The 23,543-nt window shown below is 42.3% G+C and overlaps 1 protein-coding gene across 4 annotated transcripts in view; it reads left to right on the top strand.

The window, feature by feature from the left end:
* rusc2 (RUN and SH3 domain containing 2) overlaps positions 1–23,543 on the top strand; it is a 47,708-nt gene that overhangs the window by 10,568 nt on the left and 13,597 nt on the right. For all 4 annotated transcript variants that reach the window (XM_034216678.1, XM_034216676.1, XM_034216675.1 and 1 more), the window contains exons 2-3: positions 15,908–17,608; positions 18,444–19,011. In XM_034216678.1, the coding sequence (XP_034072569.1) occupies positions 16,082–17,608; positions 18,444–19,011 (2,095 nt within the window). In that variant the 5' untranslated portion in view covers positions 15,908–16,081. The remainder of the gene's footprint in view (positions 1–15,907; positions 17,609–18,443; positions 19,012–23,543) is intronic.

Here is a 23,543-nt window from a genome sequence, read left to right as displayed (position 1 = left end):
CTGTAATAGATGTAAAACATGTGATGGAGCATTACTAACCTGACTCGGATGCTTTGTTTCACCAAACCATCTAGGAAAGCTCCATTGGAAGCCATTTGGAAAAGTATTTCAAAAATACTTGGCAGGTGATTGGATCAATCTGTCTATCACCTTCTATTATGGGCCACCTCTGATTGGTTAACAATGGCTGCATGTGGAGCACAGCACTTCTGATTGGTGTGGATGACTGACACACAAGAAAAAAAAAAGGAAAATAATTGCAGGCTTTGCGATTTGATAATCGCATCATTTCAAATCGCGATTTCTATTTAAAATCGATTAATCGTTCAGCCCTATTACTGTACCTAACAAGCTTGACATACTGAGATGTTCTGAATGGTTGCTGTCCAGCAGTGTTGTAGTCAAGTCACCAATTCACGAGTCCAAGTCACTCTCGAGTCCCCACTTTTCGAGTCCGAGTCACTTAGGAAGAGTCGAGTCGAGTCCGAGTCATCATTACCTGTGTTCGAGTCCTAGTGTCCGAGTCGAGTCAGAGTCATCATTACCTGTGTTCGAGTCCTAGTGTCCGAGTCGAGTCCGAGTCATCATTACCTGTGTTCGAGTCCGAGTCACCCAAGAAGAGTCCACGTCAAGTCAGAGTCACAAATCTTCATGCATTAATCTTAGTGGATATATTTGTTGAAATGTAGAGCTCCTCTACATTGCTTTTATCCTGTCACTTTATACTAATTTGTCTATTGAAATGCTGTAAAATGTGGCTACAATTCTTGTATAAAAGGGAGTGCAATAAACAGATACCATCAGTTGGAGAGTCTGACCATCATTCAGCCAGAGACGCTATAATTACTATAATTACTATAGTGAATGTTTACATTCTACTAATAAAGATTTAGCCCCAGAAAGCACATGGCTACTTAGCATGCAAAATGACATCATTCTGCATGTTAAGTAGCCATGTGCTTTTGTGTTATCGAATCTTTATTTATTGATTAGATCACTTTACTCTGATGACAGTGTTCAACCTACCTACATGTCTGAACTTGATCCTTAGAGTAATGTGTTATGGAGCCTTCTCTTCAATCTTTGTTCCACATAACAAGCATTTTGCGCTGCTCTTTCCCAATGTGGAAGCAAAATCTGTGAAAGCATGATACAGTCTCTGGACATCTTTAGACTGGAATAGCGGGGGCGCGCCCAGTACGTGAACCCGCCTCGCAGGCGCACACGCCAGGACAGAGTACATCTGACTCCAGACAGAACTTGCTCGAATCTGAGTCCAAGTCAGAGTGTCAATGTACAAGTCGAGTCCGAGTCATCGCGTGCGAGAATTCACGAGTCCGAGTTTTAGTCCGAAAATCGGCACTCGAGTACTCGAGTATCTCTGCTATTCAGATGTCCTATTGATTAGCATATCATTATTGCAAACATCCTTCTTCTTCATTCTTCATCAATCATCCATTCTGATTTATAGCCTTACAGGGCTGCTTCTGTGGATATGAACCATTAGACGTGTTATCATTCTATTAGCATAACATAAAAACAATATTGTGTTGCTTTACAGTTCTATTAAAAATAAGGAAACATTTATTGATTAGTGTGGTACCATTAAATGATTTGGTGGTTTTTAACCTGCAGTTGTGTCTAGTTCAGTTTTAATCTCATTAACTGAAAATATGACAAATAGGTTTTTATGCAAAAATAACTTACCACACTAAATCGAGATTACTGCAAATCACAAAACAAGTTTGTTTTAAAGCCAAGAAAAAGTAATGACTAACAGTTAACTAAAGTTTAATGGCATTTTGTCTACTTATTTTCGAAGGCTGAAGCTAAACTTAAACAAAGAGAGATATCGTTCAGAGAGATTAAGTGTCAGGCACTCGCGTGAGGCAGTCGCAATTTCTACAGGCTCGCACTACCTGTTAGCATCTAGCTCTCCTGCTTACAAACATTTAGCCATCCCTGCTTATACAAGTAGTAGTTTTAGTTGTCTGCGATCTGCGGAGGCCTACTCCCACCTGTCGAGTACGGCTGTACTGAGGTGTTTTTCCCCCGGAGACGTCTCAAAGAGACGGAGCGGCTCCACCTGTTGCTGCCTGCGATCTGCGATCTACGGAGGCCTGCTCCCACCTGTAGAGTACGGCTGTACTGGAGAGGTTTTTACCCCGGAGTCGTCGCGGAGAGATGGAGTGGATCCACGCTTCGGGCTTGGCCTGCTTCCACCGGGCGTGTGCTGCTATGCGGAGGAGGATTTTACCACGGCTGGGGCCTGCTTTCCACCTGTCCTGGTTCTGCTTTTGCAGAGGCCTGCTTTCACCCCGGGGGATACCACGGAGGGACCGGAGCGCTTCCATGCTGCTGCTTTCGCCTGTCCTTTGCTGCTGTGCTGATTTGCTCCAGGAACATCGCGGATACTGTGTGCTGGTCTGGGGAAATGGCCCATATCGGGATTCTGCTGTGCCTGTTAACCGTTTTGGACTATGAGAAGATCTATAGTCTTTCTGAGAAGTCTACTGGATTCAGGTCTGTTCTGCCACCCGCAGTGGGCATCCCCTGCAAAGGTTCGGATGTGTTACACAAACAATTACCGGTTGCCTTGTCACAGACAATCTGCTCGACAAAATATGTTGTTGTTTTCCTGCGATGATGGTTCTTCAGGACTGCTTCTTAAGCTCAAATCACACTCTCGCAGACTTTTCCGGTGTTTCTAAAGTAGATGACAATGTATGTGTGTCGCTTAAGAGGAAAAGATGCCTGTTTTTGTTGTTGTTATGACTGTCAGGAAATGTACAACCTAACCCTGGTCCACCCAGTAGTAGTAGTCAGATCGCTACTCCTGCTGATTTTAAAGCTAGGTCTGGGTTGGGTTTCATCCACTTGAATGTGTGCAGTCTGTTAGGTGAACTAGATTTTATCCGTATCTGGGCGAGCTCGACTGACGCTGACGTCATTGTTTTATCAGAAACATGGCTAAATAAATCTATTTTGGCCTCTGACATTGCCTTAAAGAGCCTGTGACACGAGTTTCCCCCATCATCCAAACCCATCAATTTGAGTAAATATTGTCCCCTTGAAAACTGTTACTGAACTGATTTTGGATATTTGTACTTTGATAACCATTAATCTGCCCTTCAATGTTGACCATTTTCTGGATCTTCTCGGGGATTCTTCAAGTCCCGCCAAATTATGTGTGACGTCATTGCGGGCACAGCGCTCCAGCTGCACCGTTCAGGATCCCAGCATCTGCATGTAAACACACGATGGCGCACACAGCAGCAAGCTCAGACAGCGATGACAGTTTAATTTTGAACGTGTCTGAGAGCTCATACGAGGCTGAAGGATCGGTTTATGTTGTATCTGTTAGAAGTTTAGGAATTAGGTGCGTCAATATGGGCGATCATACGGTCATGTAGCCAGTGGTGAATGGGACTAAAAATCATCCCGGGACTCTCGACCGGCCCACTTCGGTACCGCTAGTAAATTGTCAACGGGGGGAGTGGGGGATGTCAGGGGCGGCGGGTGCTGTAGATAGTAAATGTAAATATGTAAATATTTGTGTCACTGCATCCTCGTAAAATACAAATATAATGCAATGTCTGTGTCTTTGACATTAGCGCTGCTAGCCACCTGTGCCCTGTACTACGAAGCCAGTTCAACATACCCTGGATATGTTTGAGTAACAAACTAACTAATAACAACAAACTAACAAACGAGATCTCGCTAAGCGGTCCTACGACGCTGGTTATCAACTCGGTAAATCAAGCCAGGGTTTCTCTCACCAGTTGAGAGCGCGTTCACGTCTAAGACACGAGTGGATCTGACTTTAATTACATTTGACTCGAGTGTTTCGTCAACATAATGTGTTGCTTAAAATAATACTTCTGCATACAGTATGTGACACTGTAAGTGTTGCACGGCCAGATACGGCTGGAGAAGCTGACTCAGATAAGGAAATATATGATATATTATGATATTATATGATCGATGATCTGATTGATGATGTAATATGAATGATAAGTGCGACACGTCGGCGTCTTCTCTGCATACGGCAGTTTAAACTGTATTTCCTTTATCCTGTAATATGACTTGAGAGATTTAAACTCCGCACACTGAGTTGATCTCTTTTCTATAGACGCCGGAGGCGGGCAGCGTCAGGTAAAAAAGTTATTTAGCCTTCCCAAACCTGAGCCTCACGCGCCGCCTATGGGGGATGTGCTAGTGACTTATCCGACTGGCCCACTTCGGTACCGGCCCATCGGGATTCGTCCCGATGGCCAGTCCGCGACTGCACCCAGCCCACGTAAACTGTCAACGGGGGAGCCTCGCTGCGGGGAAACGGTGGACCTAGTGTCCCGATCGGAGTGGGAATAATAATAATAATCCGTGCATTTTATCCATTGATTTCCCCAACATTGTGGTGAAAAAAACACACGTTTAATCCATGGTGGTGTACTACAACTACAAAAAGCATCGGTTTGTTTTCTCATCAGGAAATGCAGACCGGCTCAAACAAACGATTTTTAATCATCATTCTCACGATCATTTAATCTATCATATGTTCGCCGAATTGACATGAAAGCACTAATAGGCTACATGTAGTTTCATCCACTTGAGTTTACAACTACAAAAATAATCGATTTGTTTTTATATCACATCCTACGGGAGGAAATTCAGTACCTCTCACTACCGATTTGTAATCCTAATGTAATCATCATCTTCACCACGATCATTTATGTTTATGTTCGCCGAATTGACACGAAAGCACTGACAAATATGAATATACTGTAGTCAACTTCATTAAAACGTTATTAACGTGACTAAACTCAGTAATTCACCATTTCTACGCATGACAACACACTTTGTCCGTGTTTTGCTCTCTCGCCGCACAGTGAAGCGTTCCCGCATTGACGTCACTTCCGGCTTCCCCCAAAACTTCAAAATGAGTCGAAGGAATTTCCCCGCGATGTTCGAAATTATTGATATTTAACGGAACGGTATCGCTTTTTCTTTTTTGAACTGACGGTTCGAGATGACTAGTAGCCCAATATTTCATTGCACAACAGTTGTTGGGATGCTGTCACAGGCTCTTTAAATGGTTATAATGTGTATCGTTCTGACCGGCCTAATAAAGGTGGTGGCGTTGCCATTTATGTTAAGAATAAGTTCAGTGTAACCACATTAGTTTCCAAATCTATCAGTAAGCAATTCGAATTTTTAGCCTTAAATATAGAAGTGGCAAAGGGTCAACAGGTCATGATGGTGGGCTGTTACAGACCCCCTCATCTGGCAAGGACTCCTTGTCTTAGCTAGCAAATCTTTTATCGCAGCTAGACTACAAGGAAATAGTGCTACTTGGAGATTTTAACTGGGACTGGTTAACTGCAGTATCAGAGGATTTTAAAAACCTTTGTATCTCTTTGAATGTTACTCAGATTGTTGACAGTCCTACTCGCCCTAACATTAAGTCCCCTAATAAATCCTCCCTAATTGATCTCATTTTAACTAATGCTCCCTATAAATACTTTGCGAATGATCTGAGTGATCACTGTGCTGTAGCCACAATTAGGGACACTAAGGTTCAAAAGGTTAAACCTCGTATTATTATTAAGAGAGACATAAAACATTTTGTGGAGCAGGGTTTTGTTCATGATCTGTTTGGGTTTGATTGGGGAAAAATCGATCAGTGTGCTGATGTAGAAACTGCATGGTCTTATTTTTATCTTGGTTTTATGAAGATCATTGATAGACATGCACCCCTGCGTACATTTAGAGTAAAGGGACGAGACAATCCTTGGTTTTCTGCTGAACTGTCTAGTCTCCTGCATGAGAGAAACAAGGGCAAAGGCTAGGCAATCAGGCTCAGAGGTAGAGTGGCTGCGTTTTAGGCAGCTAAGAAATAGATTCACTTCAAATGTCAAAAGTGCAAAGTCGAAGTACTATTTGTCAGTTACCACAGTTTACTAAATAATCCTAGGAAATTTTGGAAAGCCATAAAATCGATATCCACCGGTGAGATCCGTAATGAGCTACCTCCGTGCCTTACCACAGCATCTGGCACTATATCGGACAGGGCCACTATGTTAAATTGCTTTAATGAGCATTTTGTGTCCTGCGGTTCTATGTTTGATTCTGTTTCTAACTCTGCTTCTGTGAACACCCCAATCCGTGACTCTGAACAATGTGGTCTGGAAAACCCTTTCAGTTTTACTCCTTTTACTGTCAATGTTGTTCATGAAGCCTTATCTAAGCTAGATCCTAAGAAACCGGCTGGCCCGGACAACGTAGAACCTTTCTTTTTAAAGATAGCTGCAGATTTTATTGCGCTTCCTCTTACTACTCTTTTTAACCTCTCCCTCAACACAAATGCAATTCCAAAAGTATGGAAGTCAGCTTATGTCCTGCCACTACTAAAAGGAGGGGAGGCAACTATTTTAAATAACTATAGACCAATCTCTAAATGGTCAGTTCTGGCAAAGGTGCTCGAACGCCTAGTGAGTGAACAAGTAAAGGAGTTTTTATGTAAAAATAATACAAACATCAGTCAGGCTTCAGAAAGCAACATATCACCATCACTGCCACAATGAAAGTGGTGAATGACATTACGAGTATTTTAGACAATAAGCAGAGTTGTGCAGCTCTATTTATTGACCTTTCCAAAGCGTTTGATACCGTCGATCATCGCATTTTGAAGCAGAGGCTACTCAGTATTGGCATATCCAGCCATGCAGTGGGGTGGTTTGTGAACTACCTCTCTGAAAGGTCCCAATGTGTTCACTTTGATGGGCTGTCTTCTGAGTGGTTAAACATTGCTAATGGTGTTCCTCAAGGTTCTGTTTTAGGTCCACTTTTATTCTCTATATATATCAACAGTTTAGGTGAAAATGTGGATGAAGCTACTTTACATTTTTATGCGGATACCGTGATGTATTGTCCAGGTCCCTCCATTAAGGAGGCTGGTGTTAAATTACAGGCTGTTTTTAACATTATTCAGACTCAGCTCGCTGAGCTTAAGCTTATTTTAAAACCTATTGATAAAACCAAGTTAATGCTCTTTTCTAAAGCTAAAAAGACTACAGACACTGCTTTGGATATTGTTACTATGCAAGGACAAGTACTCAAAGTGGTTACCTGTTATAAATACCTGGGTATCTGGCTTGATGATTGTCTTACTTTTAAACTTCAGGTCATTAATCTGCTTAAAAAGCTGAGGGTTAGACTAGGTTTCTTTTTCAGAAACAAGTCCTGTTTCTCTTTTGAGGCCAGGAAAAGGCTAGTCACTGTGACCTTTTTACCTGTGCTGGACTATGGTGATCTGATCTATATGAATGCACCTGCCCATTGCCTGGAAAAGTTAGATGCCGCCTATCACAGTGCACTAAGATTTGTTACTAACTGTAAAGCACTTACTCATCACTGTACCCTGTATGCCAAGGCAGGTCTGCCTTCACTAACTGTACGGAGGCTCAGTCATTGGTACATGTTCATTTACAAAGCCATGCTGGGTAAACTACCTTTTTATATCTGCTCTCTGATCTCTCGACGAATTGAAAGTACATATTGCCTGAGATCTCATGATGTTGTTTTATTCAATGTGCCAAGTGCTAGGACTGTCTTAGGGAAGAAAGCTTTTAGTTGTGCAGCTCCACTAAATTGGAACAGTCTGCAAACATGTTTAAAACTGAGCACTTTGGTTCCCCTGCATCATTTTAAAACTCGGCTGGGTGACATGCTGTTTGATGCTCATGGTACCTGTCTCTGTAAATAGAGTTTGTAAACTGTACCCTGCACATTATGTTGTATGTCATCCTTATTGTTGTTCTGTTGTTTTGATGTTACATGTGTAACTAATGTCCTGCAGGTCACCCTTGAAAAAGAGATCTTTTCATCTCAAGGGGCTTTCACCTGGTTAAATAAAGGCTACAAACAATAAATGTGATTAAAACCTTTATTCTCCAAAAGACAGAATGAACACAGTTTCGGTTTGACAAACGATGCTAAGATTACCGTGAAATTAGGGTAATTTATGGGTTGATTCCCATTTTCTCCTCAACTTATCTAGACAGATAAACCTTGCAAGTTAAAGAATAACTGCTTAACAAATTGTGACTAGTCATACATGCAGTGATGTTAGACGAGCCAAATGTCCCCAGAAACCTCAAGGTTATTCAGCTCCAGCATTCCTCCTTTTTAGCCATCACACTCTTTTTGTCAGGCTTCATTTGACACTGTTGTGAGATGCTGAATGTGTGCAACAAACAAAGCTCTTTTCATTCGCTTAGCAGCAGCAAAAACACACACACACACACACACACACACACACTCTTGGCCTGAAACTCAACAGACAGAGACATTACCACTGGTACAGGAGACCAGAGAGATACAGAGGTTCAATACAAGTTAAATAATTTAGAAAAATTGAACCTATTTTATCATAAACAATACCCTACACCATCATATTGATCAGGAAATAACAATAATTGCAACATAAACCAATGGCTGCAAGATCCCCCATCATTGATCATTTGTGTGTTTAAAAAAAACACTAGATCTTTTGATGATGTCTTAAGGTTCGATTAACTGTTTTAACAACCCCTTAATCACTATATTGCAGTTTTAAGCATGCAGTTACTAAATAATGTTCCTGTTGTATTTTTTATATCTATCTAACCAAGATGCCAGAAGCCTTTCAGCTGCAGATAACCAAAACATGCTCACTGGGCATGTCATGTCACATCTGCAGTGTATTTTTAAACCTGGTAGAACTTTGACATCTGTTAGTTCAAGTTATGTTCCGCTTCCATAGCAGCACCAACATTTGAAGTTTGTTAAAAGAAAAATAAATATCACAGAGATGGTAGAATAATGAGGCAATTGATGTGCTACTGCCTACATCATCCCATCCACTGAGTTACAACAGTGAAGCCTAGTTTAACTTGACTTTTATGGACTAAAGAAAGCGAGATCAAACCAGGAAGTGAACTAGACTGAAGCACATTGGGGCCAAACAGTGGGTATAAACTTATGTTCTAGTCTGTAACATCAATTGGGCCCAAAAACACTTTGTCATTTTGACTGACATCGAGAAAGAGACATCTGTAAATTAACTATTAACTACTAGATTGCATTCAATAAACACAAGTCCCACTGTGAGCGTATCCATCATGGTAAATTACCATCTCCTTGGCTGTGTCTCTGCCTGGATAGGGTGTGCCTCCACTTAGATATCGTCCTCCCTCCCAGGCTCAGACTTTATCCTGGAAGTACAGCCCTGATGACATAAAGGGGAGGATGTCCTTTGTTACAGCTTTGGTTTCCCTTTCCCTTCTCTGTGTGTTAGTTTCATAATTAGGTTAATTTCCCAACCTACTCTACAAGATAATGACATACAAAAATTAGGGTTTTACAGAAGAACCCACTAAGTCTCTTTTTATGGAGGAAAATCAAAGCTAATTGGCTCTCACAAAAAGGCTCAGGGAATCCCAAGTATTGATGTGCATAGAAAACCCTGGTGTCTTTTCTCCTTTTCATTTGTTCAAGTCTTTTCTGTTTGAGTGGAAAGCAGCAGACACACCAAGTATGTTAGTTCCTGTTTTTATTTGTTGTACTTATAGCTGTTAAGCCTCAAATACATCATCATACAGTACCTTTGTTTCCCTTTCTCCCACACAAGCAAGGAGGAGATTTAAATAATGTAAGTGGTCAGTCCAATGGCAGGTTGTTAATTCAAGCTAAAAGGCATAAAAGCTCATGTTCTTTAACATGTTGCTGAGTTATTGGTGGTTTGGTCTGGATTTTAAACTTTACATGACAAAAGACTGGTAGTTTTACTTTTTTATCTTGCAAATAATAGGGATGCTGTTAAATTGTTGCTTTTAGTCCACTTATTTTTGCTTACATTCTCTCATGATGTCTCCCACGGCACAGCTCCTTCTGATTGGCTTGTTGTAGCTAGGGGGCTCTGATGTTGCGTGGGAAATGAGATTTGATTGGCCAGGCTCAACTCCTTTGTTCCTGTTAACCGTTATCCGATCTGATCTGCTGTAATCTGGTAATAACACAGATCCTACAGCTGTTGTTGGCTTGAAGGAAGATGGGCATGTGAATTACTCTTTGCTGCCTGCTATGACATAAGGAACTGAACTATATAAAATATTACTTTTCAATCTGAGCATATTTTTGTCTTGGTTTTCTGTTCAGATATTTATGATAAATTCCTGCTAGTATATTTATGATAAATTCCTGCTAGTTTTTCTGCACGTTAAGCATTTAAGAGTCCTATTATTGAGCTGAACCGGTGGAGGATGCATGCTTTCCTTTGGCTGTAGTGTTCAAAACAAGATGGCACAGTGGCCGAGTGTTTTCAATGGTCCTATTCACATGGTTTCTGTGCGTGTTCTTGAATACTTGAATAGTCTTGCAGCCCATTTGCATCTTGAAAGAAACAGCATTGAGGCCAGCATCACAATATAATATTCAGCGGCTGCGGGTCCACAAAATGTATAATGTTTCCTGTAGGAAAGTGACACATTTCTGATGTCATCTTTTGGCTCAGATTTACTGTTGCTTAACTTAATACAACACAAAAAAGGAGAAATCTGAGTGAATGAACTCTCATTGTGTGAACAATGTTAAATCTTATCAGGTTGGCAAGCTAAAGGGCCGTCATTGTATATTGAAATTAAGTGGAGGAGGGTGTCATTTAATTATTATTTTACACACTGATTTGTCAGAGGTTTCAACTGCTCTCTGAAAATGATTATGTTCAATACTTGCCCAAATTCGAGAGATCCATCATTGCTTTTGGTAGCCAATTAAGATCTCTTGACAAATGCCAGTAAAGATATTTGTTGTTTCACCTTACTGATTATTGTGTCATGACAGGACTTTCTGTAGCAAACGCAGAAATGACTTAATTGACTTAATATTTTATAAATAGGTTAATACAAATCTTTAAAATTGATTTTTGAATAATAATAAAGCGTTGAGAATAGACTATCTTTTTGTATTGCATTTCAGAATCAAGAGAAGGTACTTCATATAAATATCAGTTTGAAGTGAGACCTTCCCTATAAGTCCCTCTTGGTACTGAATTAAATACAATTCTGGGTTTTTATTCCAAAAATGATCATGCGCCACTCAATAGCACAGGCGCTGTGTGGGGTCGTCCTGATCAGACCCGTTCTGTGGCCAGGAAATCCTCCCAGGAACCAGCCTACTGCAAGACAGACCAGAATCAGGTTACAGGCATGCTTCTTATAGAGAGCATAATTACCTGATTCTGATCAGCTGTCTGGTCTCCGGCCGAGCCACTCCCATCACTCCAGCAGCCGGCGCCCTAACCACACCCCGCTGCCACAAGAACATAACCTCATCAAACATTAGCCAAACATTAGCCACTGTTAGCTTAGCCGTGGTGATGTGCAACCTTGATGTAGTTTGTTTATAGTATTACGATAGCTTTTACTTCTGGCGATTGCATTTACGCTTTAAAAATCACCAAGTGGTGTTAATATGTCGAGATTATCCTGCTGAACACAACATGTGAAGTATCATAAATGTGCATTTGCCACAGATTTTATTTTCTGCAATATTCCCAAATCCAATGGAAGAATCCCATTGCTTTTTGTCCTGGATGTGCTTGCGATGCTAACTTCCAGGATAGCATACAACAATAAGTCATGACTTCACCACTCCGTCGGAAACACAAGTATACATTTAAAATCCCTTTAACTGGTCAAGACTAGTCATTTACTCACATTGCATTTCTTCTACAAATATATCCATAAGACAGGATAATACAAAGGACAGGAAGCCAAAACTTTAAACTGTTATGCTAGTAGGCTTTATATATGTCCTCCCAATATTAACTGCCTTGTCTGGACTCCCATTACACAACCACACCTGCCTGACCCTGGAGCTAATCCCTTAAACCAATTTGAGTGTCCCTCCCTTGGTGTTAACATTGCCTGCACTCTTCATTTGAACCATTTAGCTAATCTTATTAATGTCACTTTCCACTGACCGGAACCATCCGACTTCACACACATTAGAAGTTACCCTGCTTTACATGAGTAAAAAGATTATCTGATAATATTAATGCTAGCTTTTGCTGTTAATTGCAGGCTTGTGCTTTTGTGTTATGTAACAAGAAGTACTTGGACTTTCTTAATGACGTTAGGGTACTAAAATAAATAGTAGAATAAAGGGCTCTTTCTGGCCGTTACTAAATAATCTATACAAAGCAGTTTTTTTAAGTCATTATAGATAGCACATTTGACAACAAAATACAACATAATAAACATTGGAATTTCCAGAATGATGGCAATGTTAAAAGAGCAATGAGGCAATGCAGTAGATCCAACAATAAACAAATTGTCACAAATTTCCATTGATGGTGTTTTTGAATTGCTCACTTTGGCAGATTTTCAAAAGCCTTACTATGGACAGAGAAAAGCAGACTTATTTTTCTTCTAAATTACTAGATGACAATGATTAGTCAAACATAGACACCTGCATTTAGCAGCCTCAGCTATCATTCTTTGGTTTAACTCCAGCTCAATTTTAAATCTGCAATTCCCACAATTCCTTTCATCTAGTATTAACAAAACTTGCAGTTTCTTACAATTGACCTTCTGAATCTGGGATTATGTTTTACAGTTTGTTCTATCGAGGGATATCTCTTAAATCTTAATCATTTTTATTCCTAATCCATCTCATATTGTACCCGTCACTACTTTAATGGAGAACATTTAAAGACATTAGAAATAATTAATTAACTTACTCAAATCAGATGTAATGGTGGTTAAGAGACACAGGAAATATCCATCCATCTAAAAAAAAAGGTGTACCGACTAGGGCTGCACGATATATGGTGTCCTGGCGATAATCGCGTTATGCGCATGCGCGATATTCACATCGCAGGACGTGCGATTTTTTTGTTTTGTTTTTCTTCTTCTTTTTTTTTTTTTAGGACGTGCGATATTGAGTAGGCAAATGAACTACAACACGTCATGTTACAATTATTTTTGCTGCTTGCTACAAAAGAAAAACTTGTGCGGCTCTCATGTCAGGGGTACTTGAGTGAGTGACATGCAGGCTCTGCAATCATTCTTGATCAGATCACAGCAGGATAACCGAGCTAGCTCAGCTTGTTGCTCTGATAACTTAAGATCCAGAAGTCCGTGACTAAAATCCTTCATCCGGCTAAATATTGTTTAAAAAAAATACCAATTGTATAGCATTAAAGTTCAAGAAAGGATGGTTTGCGGACAAAAAAAACTGTATTTTCTTAAATTCCTGTATTTTTTCATATCGCAATATATATCGCAGGGGAAGAAAATATCGCAATGTCAGTTTTTTCCAATACTATTTGTTTTTTCCAATGCAGCCCTAGCACCGACAATAGATATCATGCCCACATTCATTCATTTGAGCTTATAGCCGCTTTCACACCAAGTACTTAGCCGGTACTTGTCCCCGGTACTTGTTCCCTCCGAACTCTTAAGTCCCTCGAACTGTGCTAGATCGCGTTCTGACCGGAATAAGTCCCTGAGGGAGGATTAGGCAAATGAAGCCGCTGACGTCACTTCTTCTTCTTCTGTTTTGGGTTCACAAATCGCCCAGCCAATCAGAAATTGTTAGTGTGGCCGACACACACACGAACCATTTCCTCCTCAGGAAAGTACTACCTCGCTAGCAGGGACTATCTGGGGGTGAAAAGGTTTGTGCGAACTAGGGACTAGTTCCAGATCCTTTTTGGTGTGAAACCAAATCTCCCCCCCTATCGGCCTAGTTCGGGGGGAAAAGTACTCTGTGAAAGCGCCTAATAGTATAAAAGTCTCTCCCTGCTCTTAAAGGGGCCCTATTACTGTATGCTTCTTTGGGTTGTCTCTTTCCTGTAGTATGCTATATAGGTTTTTGTACACGTAAATGATCTGCAAAGGCTAACATCAACATCCCAAAGAGGTCCTCTCCCACACACACCCCCCCCTTCCTGAAATGCCTTCATTGTAGTCCTTTGTTTACATCCGTAGCATATTGACATCACCAGGTAACAATCGCTCCAGCACTTTGTACGTTATTGCACTTTGTACTTGAGGTGGCCAGCTAAACAATCAGAGCAGACTGGGCTCTGGTTTCAGACAGAGGGTGAAAATAGGTGCTGCAGTACGAGAAAAATAAATACCATTTGAACATTAAAGCATGTAAACATGTCGCAGTAGAGGCACAACATAGAATTATGAAAACTGAAAATATGCATAATAGGGCCCCTTTAAACGGAATTACATTTAAATAATACCACCAGTGTAGGATAGAAGCTATTATTGTCCTGAGGCCTGTACGACGAAGCCGGTTCAACATAACCTGGATATGTTTGAGTTAGCCGGTTGGCCTAATCCAAAACATACCCGCTCTTGCTAAACGGTCCTACGACGCTGGTTATCAAGTGGATCGCTCAAGCCAGCCGTGTCCTATCTAGTTAGGTGCGCGCTCACATGAAAGGGGTGGTATTTGGAGCATTCGACCAATCACAAACATGGAGAAGCGTACTAACAGCGCAGCCCCGAGTTTTCCCTGAAGTTAGCCCACTAAGCGAAAATCCTGCTTCGTAGTACAGGCCTCTGGTCTGATTTGTCTACTCTACTGTACATCTTGTTGCCCTGTAATTGAAAAATAACAGGCATCGAATATCGATACATCAGCAGCCAGTAAATTATTCCACCCCTGAGTGTCCATTAATCATATCACAGGTTGCTAACACGTTTTAATCAGCTCATTGAAATAAACAAATAATGTACATTTTAGGGATTTATTTAAATTGAATTTAAGGTCTGCCAGATAACGGTGAGGGAAACGGTTGCTGTACCCTGTGTGTATCGGTATGTGTGTGTCATTCAGGGTGTATTATCTGAATATGGATGAGATCATAGCCCTGTTTAACAGTCAGCTGCTTGTGTGTGTGTGTGTGTGTGTGTGTGTCCACTTCCACTTCACATGGTGCTGACTCACCCTGCTGCACAGACGAGAATGGAAGTAAAACGTTCTGTACCGTTACTGCAGCTATTTTAGCCAAGCATATATTAGTCACTTTAATATCTTATAATTAAAAGACGTTAAACACACAGAGAAATAGAAATATTGAAGCACAGACAATTAAAGACATTGAAATCTGGAATAAGATGATGTCAACAAAAGTCTTGGCATTGTTTACTCATCTCAACTGAAGTATAAACATTTAAAGAGGCCCTATTATGCTTTTTGGGGGTTTTCCCTTTCCTTTAGTGTGTTATAGGTGTTTGTGAATGGCCTGCCTGAAACATATCCATTGGATTCCTTTGTTTACTTCTGTGACATAGTGAAATCCCAATGCAATTCTGGCGCTTCTATTGGCTAGTGTTCTAACATCTAAAAAGCAGTTGACCAATTATAACAGCCAGCTAAACAATCTTTCAGACATAGGGTAAGAAGAGGTGCTGCAGCACAGGCAGAAAAAGATAAATAAAATACAATAAGGAACCTGAAAATGAGCATAATATGTCCTTTTTTAAATCAGCCATTGTTCAGTCAAGGAAAATGAAAAGCATTCAGCTCTTTTTACAGCAATGCCCTGATTTCCCATTAAGTCAAGCTAAGTTAGATTAGAACTATGAAATAGCAAACACCTTTTCCGTGACTGAAGGATATACAGCCACAAAGATAAAAACAATGATGAAACGTCAAATAAAAACAATCAATAAGAACCCTATCTGCGAAATAACCAAAGCAGGACCCCTGCCGGTCTTGTAGATCAATGTATTGCTGTCTTTCCTGGACTCTACATTATTTACCATGTAGCCTGAAGCCTGTATGTGTGCTTTGGAACCTGCTTCTATAACATCTCTCCTCTCTGTCTCTTTGTGTTTCCCAGATGTACCACTCTAACCAAGGCGTTGACTTCCTGGACCTCTCCTTCCGTATCCTTGGCAGCCCTGCAGAACTGGGCCCAGCATACAGAAATTGAACACAAACCTCCACAAAACCACATATACACCATCCCCTTCAACCTGCTCTGCTCCTGCCTCACGCTCCTTCCTCCTGGACCATGGACAGCCCCCCTAAGCTGTCAGACGAGATCCTGATCGTGCGCCACATCCCCCTGGTTCACTGCCAGGTTTCAGGTGTGCGGAAGGTTGGCTGCGGGGGCTCACTGAAAAGGAGCAACCCGTTGATCCCACCGGAGAACCTGGGCTTGAGTCGCACCACTTCCCTTCCAGAGAGAGACATCCTTCAGAGAGAGGCACTCCTCTTCAGCAGCCTGATCCAGACCTCCAGCGGCTCCTGGGCATCCCACAACAGGGTGAGAGATAGGAAAGTCGGAGGGAGAGGAGGCAGCACAGCAAGTGATGATTCATCGTTTACCTCGAGTAATTCTGACGACCAGCTGATTACAGCTCACACATTACCGCGAGTCAAACCGAGGAACAGGAATCCATTGCGTCACAATCCCTTCCTCCTGAATACCGAAGATGAGGATGAAGAAGAGGAGGAGGATGGTGACAACCTCAGTGGTTATCTTGAAGACTCCTCTTTTCACCTTCACAGTGACATAAACTCTGCTCACGATGACCAGATGGCTTCTTTCCATTTACACAACTTTGCTTCTGAGCCCTTCCTCTTGCACAGGTCAGTTGGTGGAAGCAGTGGGGAGTCCCTCAGGGCAGAAGCCTCGGACCTCTCCACCCAACTGGAGGACATGGACATTCTAGGACTGGACAGCCAGCTGCGCCTCGGCAGCAGCGGTTCCAACATGTCCATGGATTGTGGAGAGCAAGACTGGGGCGATGACGATGGAGAGGAGGAAGATCATCCTATGAGATGTGGACGGAGATCCTCCAGCTCCTCCGTGCGACAGTGCTCCTGCTGTGCTCTCAGCCAGAACTACCCCCAGCATTTCCCTGAATCCTTCTCAGAGCCTTTCTCGGAGTGCCAGCAAGGCTACGGCAGCGACTCCTCGTGCAACAGCTCGGATGGCGTGCTCGTGAACTTCAGTGCCATTTACAACAAGATGAACAACAGCATTCCCGAGAAGCCGCCGGTCTCTGGGCACACCAACCTCAACAGCTCCACAGACCACTCCCGCACCTCGTCTGTGTCTGATCCTCCAGGGAACAAGAGAGACTCAACCGGAGGGGCCTTCTATCTAGACCTTCACACCTCGCCAACGGAGCCTCCCTTGTCACAGCAACAACCCTTCCCTCTGATCCATGAGCCGCACTTGTCCACCTCCTCCACCTGCTCCTGTGCTGTAGAGCACCAAGGGGTTCTTGATCTCGACGCCAACTGCAACTCTTACCAGCCTCCACATTCTGGGTCGTCTGAAGACTTCGTGTCCTGTCTCCAGAGTCAGGCAAGCCTAGTTGTCGCCACACAAAATTACTACAAGCTGGTCACCTGTGACCTTTCGTCCCAGTCATCCCCGAGCCCTGCAGGCTCCTCGGTCAACAGCTGCTCCGATGAGCACAGCAAAGGCAGCCCCACCCCGACCCAACCCAATGAGTACTTCCTGTTCAGGCAAAGAGCTGATGAAGAGGGTGTGGAAGAAGAAGATGAAGTTGTGGAGTCTTCTAGGGTGAGTAGAGAACATTAGGTACATTAACTTATATTTTCAGTGATTGGCACATATAATAAGATGTGTGCAATGCCTATCAACCCCAAAACCGTAAAATAAGACAACCTAGTCAGTTATTTTATTCTCTCAGAAAACACATCTGAATATAGAGATCACCATCGGATAAATGTTTCTTGCAAGCCAATCAGAGCATACTGATTGCTGGCCAATATTTCCTCAAGGGCCACTAAAAGAGGCAGGCGACAAAACTGAGTGTGCTGGATCCATGTCCTGGATGTAAGATCGGCCTGAACCATTCACAGCACAATGGACAAGTAGCATGAACACTGCAACAACTAAAGGCCCTGTGACAATGACAATAACCCTGCACTTAAAATAGCCATGACACTGATACAGTAACACAGTAGTCAGCCAATGGCTCACTTTAGATCCCAGCCACTGTCTGGGCTGATCTGATATCATGTCTGAGGATTCTTTTTAGTAATGTTGAGCTAAAGGGTATTATTTCTAGTCTGTAAAAGTGTCAATGCAAATCTAGCTTGCTAGCAGTTCAGTACATTGGCTGTGTATTAGTGTATTTGACTTTTAGGTGTATGAATCTGTATCAACATGAGACAATCGAATTTACCCATTTAACAAGAACAAAACTGACCTCATGTTGTTCACTATAAAGTGCCAAAAATGGTCATGTTTAAGTGCAAATGTTTTTTTCAATGAACACTTTTTAAATAAGGGCATGTCTTAAAGAAGATGATATCGACATTTTCACTTTGCATCAACGGTATTGGATCGTTGATCATTCAACCCATATATCTTCTTCCCTTGTTCAATTTAGCGAGATGATGATGATGTTGATAATGAAGAAAAGGACGAAGAGAAGAAAAATCAGCAGGCAGTCGGTGGGACTGAAGCTGCTCCTCCCGTGATCCAAGGTCAGGTGTACGTCAACATCTCCCCTCCAGCGGTTGGCCGGGGTCTCATCGGAGCCTCCTCTGAAAGCCGCCCCCGCTCTCGCAGCTACGACCGCAACCTGGACAAGTGTCCAACGCCTCGGCTCGGGTCTCTGGAACGTATGTTGAGCTGCCCAGTGCGGCTCAGCGAGGGCGCTGCCCCCGCCCCGCCTCCTCCTCCAAGAGTCACCTCTTTCGCAGAGATCGCCAGAAGCAAGCGGAGAAACGGAGCATCGGGGGGGTCGCCTCCACTGAAGGGAGCTGCAGACCCTTTCTCCTCCACTTACTCCACCCACTCCCACTCCTCCTTGGATTTCTCTCCGATCCTGGAGCAGCGTGTGGAGGTTGACAGTAACAGCCTGTCACCTGTACCCTTCACCAGATGTTACAGTCAGGGCAGCATCATTGAGCGACATCTGGAGGGGGCAAGGGACACCCGTACTAATGTTGAAGGTATGTTACTAACTTGTTAACAGTTAGCAAAGTATCTCTTTACCCAAAAAATGACTATTTGTTAGCAAACAATTGCCTATTTACACCGACTCCTGAGAAAAAGATACCGTACATGTACACATGTATTGCTTCATCTACGTCTGCTTCAGTCAATAATAACTAATGAACTATAACTGCTTCCCTCATTTGAAAAATAACCTGTACAGTGGGTTAACAGATAATCATTTATGGAACCTCTTCTTCGTTTTAGTGGTCCTCTTGGGGGTTTTAAGCACTGTTGATGTTGTTGTTGGTTGAATGCAAGTAGCAACACATCTAAAATATTGATTCTGAGGAAAACTCAAATTATTTACATGCTGACAATATTATTCTCACATACAAACAAATGATGTTGTAAAGGGCAATTAATCACATTGTATCGAAATTGCAATATTCAAGTGTAATATATTTTAAATATGTGAAAATATCAATCTTCATTAGTTATTTTAGTGCTGCAGAGGAGTCTAATCACAACTAGTTATTTTTAGAATAACGCCTTGCGCAGGGGGCCACGCCCAGAAGGCCTCAGCTGTTGTGCTCAGTTCTCCGCGCATCCCCCGCTGACACGCGAAAGTGAGAGGTGACAAGGGGAGCACGTCTGTAACCCGACACCGTTGCAATGAATCGACATCTGACCAATCACGGCTTTGATACGGCCACTAGTGCAGGTGAAGAGATGTCGGTGAAAAGACAGTTTCAGTCCGGCGCAAGCAAGAGGGGAAAAAAACAAAACAAAACATGAAGAAACTAGAGCATCACTCGAAGGTGGGTTATTGTATGAGTCAAATGTACAACTTGTGAATGTTGTATAAGTCAAATTGCCATTTGCCATATTAAAACATCAGCTGCAATTCACGACATGAAGAAGGCAGTCTCTGCAGAGCATATAGGCTAATGGAGATGCAGTTATTTCCAGCATTCTTTATTTACCATTCATTCAAGTAGTTATGCCTTTTATCTGCTAATGTACAGGAGGAAGAGTGATACACTGTCCGTCTAGTTAGCTTACATAACAGTTAAAGTTTACAGCCTAAAAAACATGGAGCATTGTTTCCCCTTTTATTCATTTTTATGTCATTTTACGTCTCACAATGTCGCTTGGGGCCCCAAGTTGGCCAGGGGCGGCCATGTGTGTGCCAGCATGTATACATGTTCTTGGAGCAGAGTGTGTTTCCTCAGCTTTTCAGAAGGGTTGAAGTGGGCCGAACGTTCCCTGAATAACAATCAGAGGAGAGGAGATAAAGGTGCAGAGAACCCCCCGCTGAGGTCTACATCAAATCAAATCAAATCAAGTTTTATTAATATAGCACATTTATAAACGATTTTTGGTCGAGCCAAAGTGCTGTACATATAATAAAAATAGCCTACAGTAGACACTTTACAGCAAATACAACAGCACAGATTGTTCAGAATATCAGTATGAGAAAAACGACACCCTCTATCCTTAGATCCTCACATCGTACAAGGAAAAACTTCCAGAGAAAACCCACAGTTTAAAGGGAAAAATGGGAGAAACCTCAGGGAGAGCAACAGAGGAGGGATCTCTCTCCCAGGACGGACAGACGTGCAATAGATGCCGTGTGTAAATCGAAGAGATAATACATTTTACAGCATAGGTAGTCCAAATGTTAGGAAATGCATGTGTCTGTAATAAGAAGATGAATCTACGAAGATATCAGCTACAATCCTGTGGGAGCCTTCAGGGAAGCAGCATGACAAGACCCAGGCAGGACCGCAGAGACAGGTTCAGCCACGACCCGAAGTCCACGACTTAATCCAGAACTCAGGATAGAGGATCCAGGACACAGGACTACAGCAAGAGGATCGGCCTCGACTCCGGATCCCGGCGTAGATATAGACACAAAACAAGAAAAAATGTGGCTGGGTTAATCGGCACAAGAGAATACACAGACAGACAGACAGACGGAAGAACAAGCACTCCCTTAGAATAGGTTGAGGGCAAAGGGTAGCAAGTAAGAGAGTAAGAAACACAGGTGGAGAGGCACACTCAGGGAACAAGGTCCCCACTGGAGCCTTAGTTGGAAATTGATGAGATAGGGAGGTACGCTGTGTCTACGAATCGTAACACTCCCCGGCCTGTCTAAGCCACTCTACAAACCGTTTCCCTCTAATAAAACTCAAAAGGTTAGAGAGGGAAAAGGTCTTGGTTAAAAGTTATTCTTGATAAGAGAAGCCTAGAAGGCCAGAGAGAAAAAGTGAGTTTTAAGTATTGATTTAAAAAACCCCAGGGTCTGCGCCGACCTCAGATGGAGGGGCAAAATGTTCCAGAGCCTGGGGCCCGCTGCTGCGAATGCTCGGTACCCTCTGGTTTTCAGCACTCTAAGCTCCGTCAGGGTCAGCAGCGTTTGCATACGTGTGTTTAATTATCATCAGAGAAGCCTGTAGACCAAGGGAAGTTTAGAGAAAGTTACAGAAGCCTATTACAGACTCATTTTGAATGAATATCAAACAAGCTTCTGAAAATGAGTCTGAAAACCAGGAAATGTGTTACCACATTAGGTTCCCTCTGCTCAAAGTCAACGGTTTTGATTTGATGCCTGAAATAAGATCTTCGGTTAACACATCTGAGAGATTTTTACATTTTGGTCCACAACATAAAATACGTCATTTAATACCTCACTCGTAAATGTCCAAAGTTTCGATGTGTCATTAAAACGCCGGTTAAAATGCGACAACAAGATATCATCTCGCTGAACATTAGCCACTTTTAGCTTAGTGTTTTAATTGTAGTGATTGCATTTATACTTCAATAATCATTGTGGTGTTAATATATCTTATTTTCCATTATATTTGAAAATATAATGGAAAAATCCCATTGCTTTTGTGAGAAGGAGGCCCTTGCAATGGTAACTTCCGGATCTGCCTACAAAAAAGACATCATCACTGCAGCACTCTATTATTTAAGAATCAATACAGTATCACTTAACATGATATTATGATACTGAAGTGTATTCTTTTTTTCTTATCCCCTTATTTCTTTGAAAATAGAAACTAACTAAAACTAAACTAATTTTATTAGGGAGCTCAATAGAGAAATAAAGATTGAGATCAATATCAGTGTAAAAATATATCACATTTCTTCTGGGTCACTGAACTGCTGAAAGACAATGCATTATTTATTATCAAAGACTTCACCAGCATTAAAATAAAGAACATGCATCGAGAGGACGCATATTGTGATTCTTTCAGCGACATCTGTGGCATTGTGCTGTGTGATAAAACTGAACATTTCAGAGTGGCCTTTTATTGTGGCCAGCCTAAGGCACACCTGTGCAATAATCATGCTGTCTAATCAGCATCTTGATATGCCACACCTGTGAGGTGGGATGGATTATCTCGGCAAAGGAGAAGTGCTCACTATCACAGATTTTTTTAAGATTTGTCAACAATATTTGAGAGAAATGGTTATTTTGTGTAAATAGAAAATGTTTTAGATCTTTGAGTTCATCTCATGAAAAATGGGAGCAAAAACAAAAGTGTTGCATTTATATTTTTGTTCAGTGTATAATTGTATTAAAACCGGCTTGTAAGTAGACTGGGGCAGTGAGAATAACAAATAAGGACTGTAAATGGAAGACAAGGGAAGAATTTATGAAGATATTTGAGGAAATGTGTCTCATGCCTCAAAAACATCCTCTTCAGTTTGTCATTCTGTCTTCATATGGACTGTGATGATTTAAGATTATAATGAGAGGCTGTGCAGCAACATATATTATTCATCAGACTTCACTTGCTGCGTTGTTGCACCGCAGCGCGCAGGCCTCTTTAAAAGCCTTCGAGAGGCAGCTCGCTCGCTAATGATGCTAACATGAAGCTGTGAAGGAAAGGGAAAAGCCTTGGCTGTCTAATGGACTCATCTGTGAGAGAGGAGAGGAGCCGGAGGGGAAGAGAGGAGGCAGGGAAGTAGCAGAGGGGGAAGGGAGGTGGGAGGGGAAACAAGATTTTAAAAAAATGGAGGGATGACGGAGCAGATCCAACAGAGAAAGAGAGGGAGTGTTCCTGTCCTCCATCCCCAGTGAGAGATGAGGCCTGCTGGGTGTGTAGTTCCTCCCTCCTCCATCATGCCCCTACTCTGCTCCTACTGCTGCTCAATGTCGCCCCCTTTGGCCAAGACACATCACCGCACCCAGCTCAGGTGGCATCGGTGGGCCGGGCTTAGGGTGACAAACAGCTTGCGCAACACCGCTGACGTCTCATGCTCTTCTGTCTGCACTGGATCTAGAACACACACAGTAAAACACACAGACTGTGGCAGAGAAGAAGTGCAGAAAAAGGCTTCTCCTTGCTTGTGTGTCTCCTGACGCCTTGCTTCAGGTGTGTGTGTGTGTGTGTGTGTGTGTGTGTGTGTGTGTGTGTGTGTGTGTGTGTGTGTGTGTGTGTGTGTGTGTGTGTGTGTGTGTGTGTGTGTGTGTGTGTGGTGTGTGTGTGGTGTGTGTGTGTGTGTGTGTGTGTGTGTGTGTGTGTGTGTGTGT

The sequence above is a fragment of the Gymnodraco acuticeps genome, unplaced genomic scaffold (assembly GCF_902827175.1).
Source record: "Gymnodraco acuticeps unplaced genomic scaffold, fGymAcu1.1, whole genome shotgun sequence".
In the NCBI taxonomy this organism is placed as follows: domain Eukaryota; kingdom Metazoa; phylum Chordata; class Actinopteri; order Perciformes; family Bathydraconidae; genus Gymnodraco; species Gymnodraco acuticeps.
The sequence above is the reverse complement of the archived record's forward strand: the minus strand, read 5'-3'. Positions and strand labels throughout refer to the sequence as shown.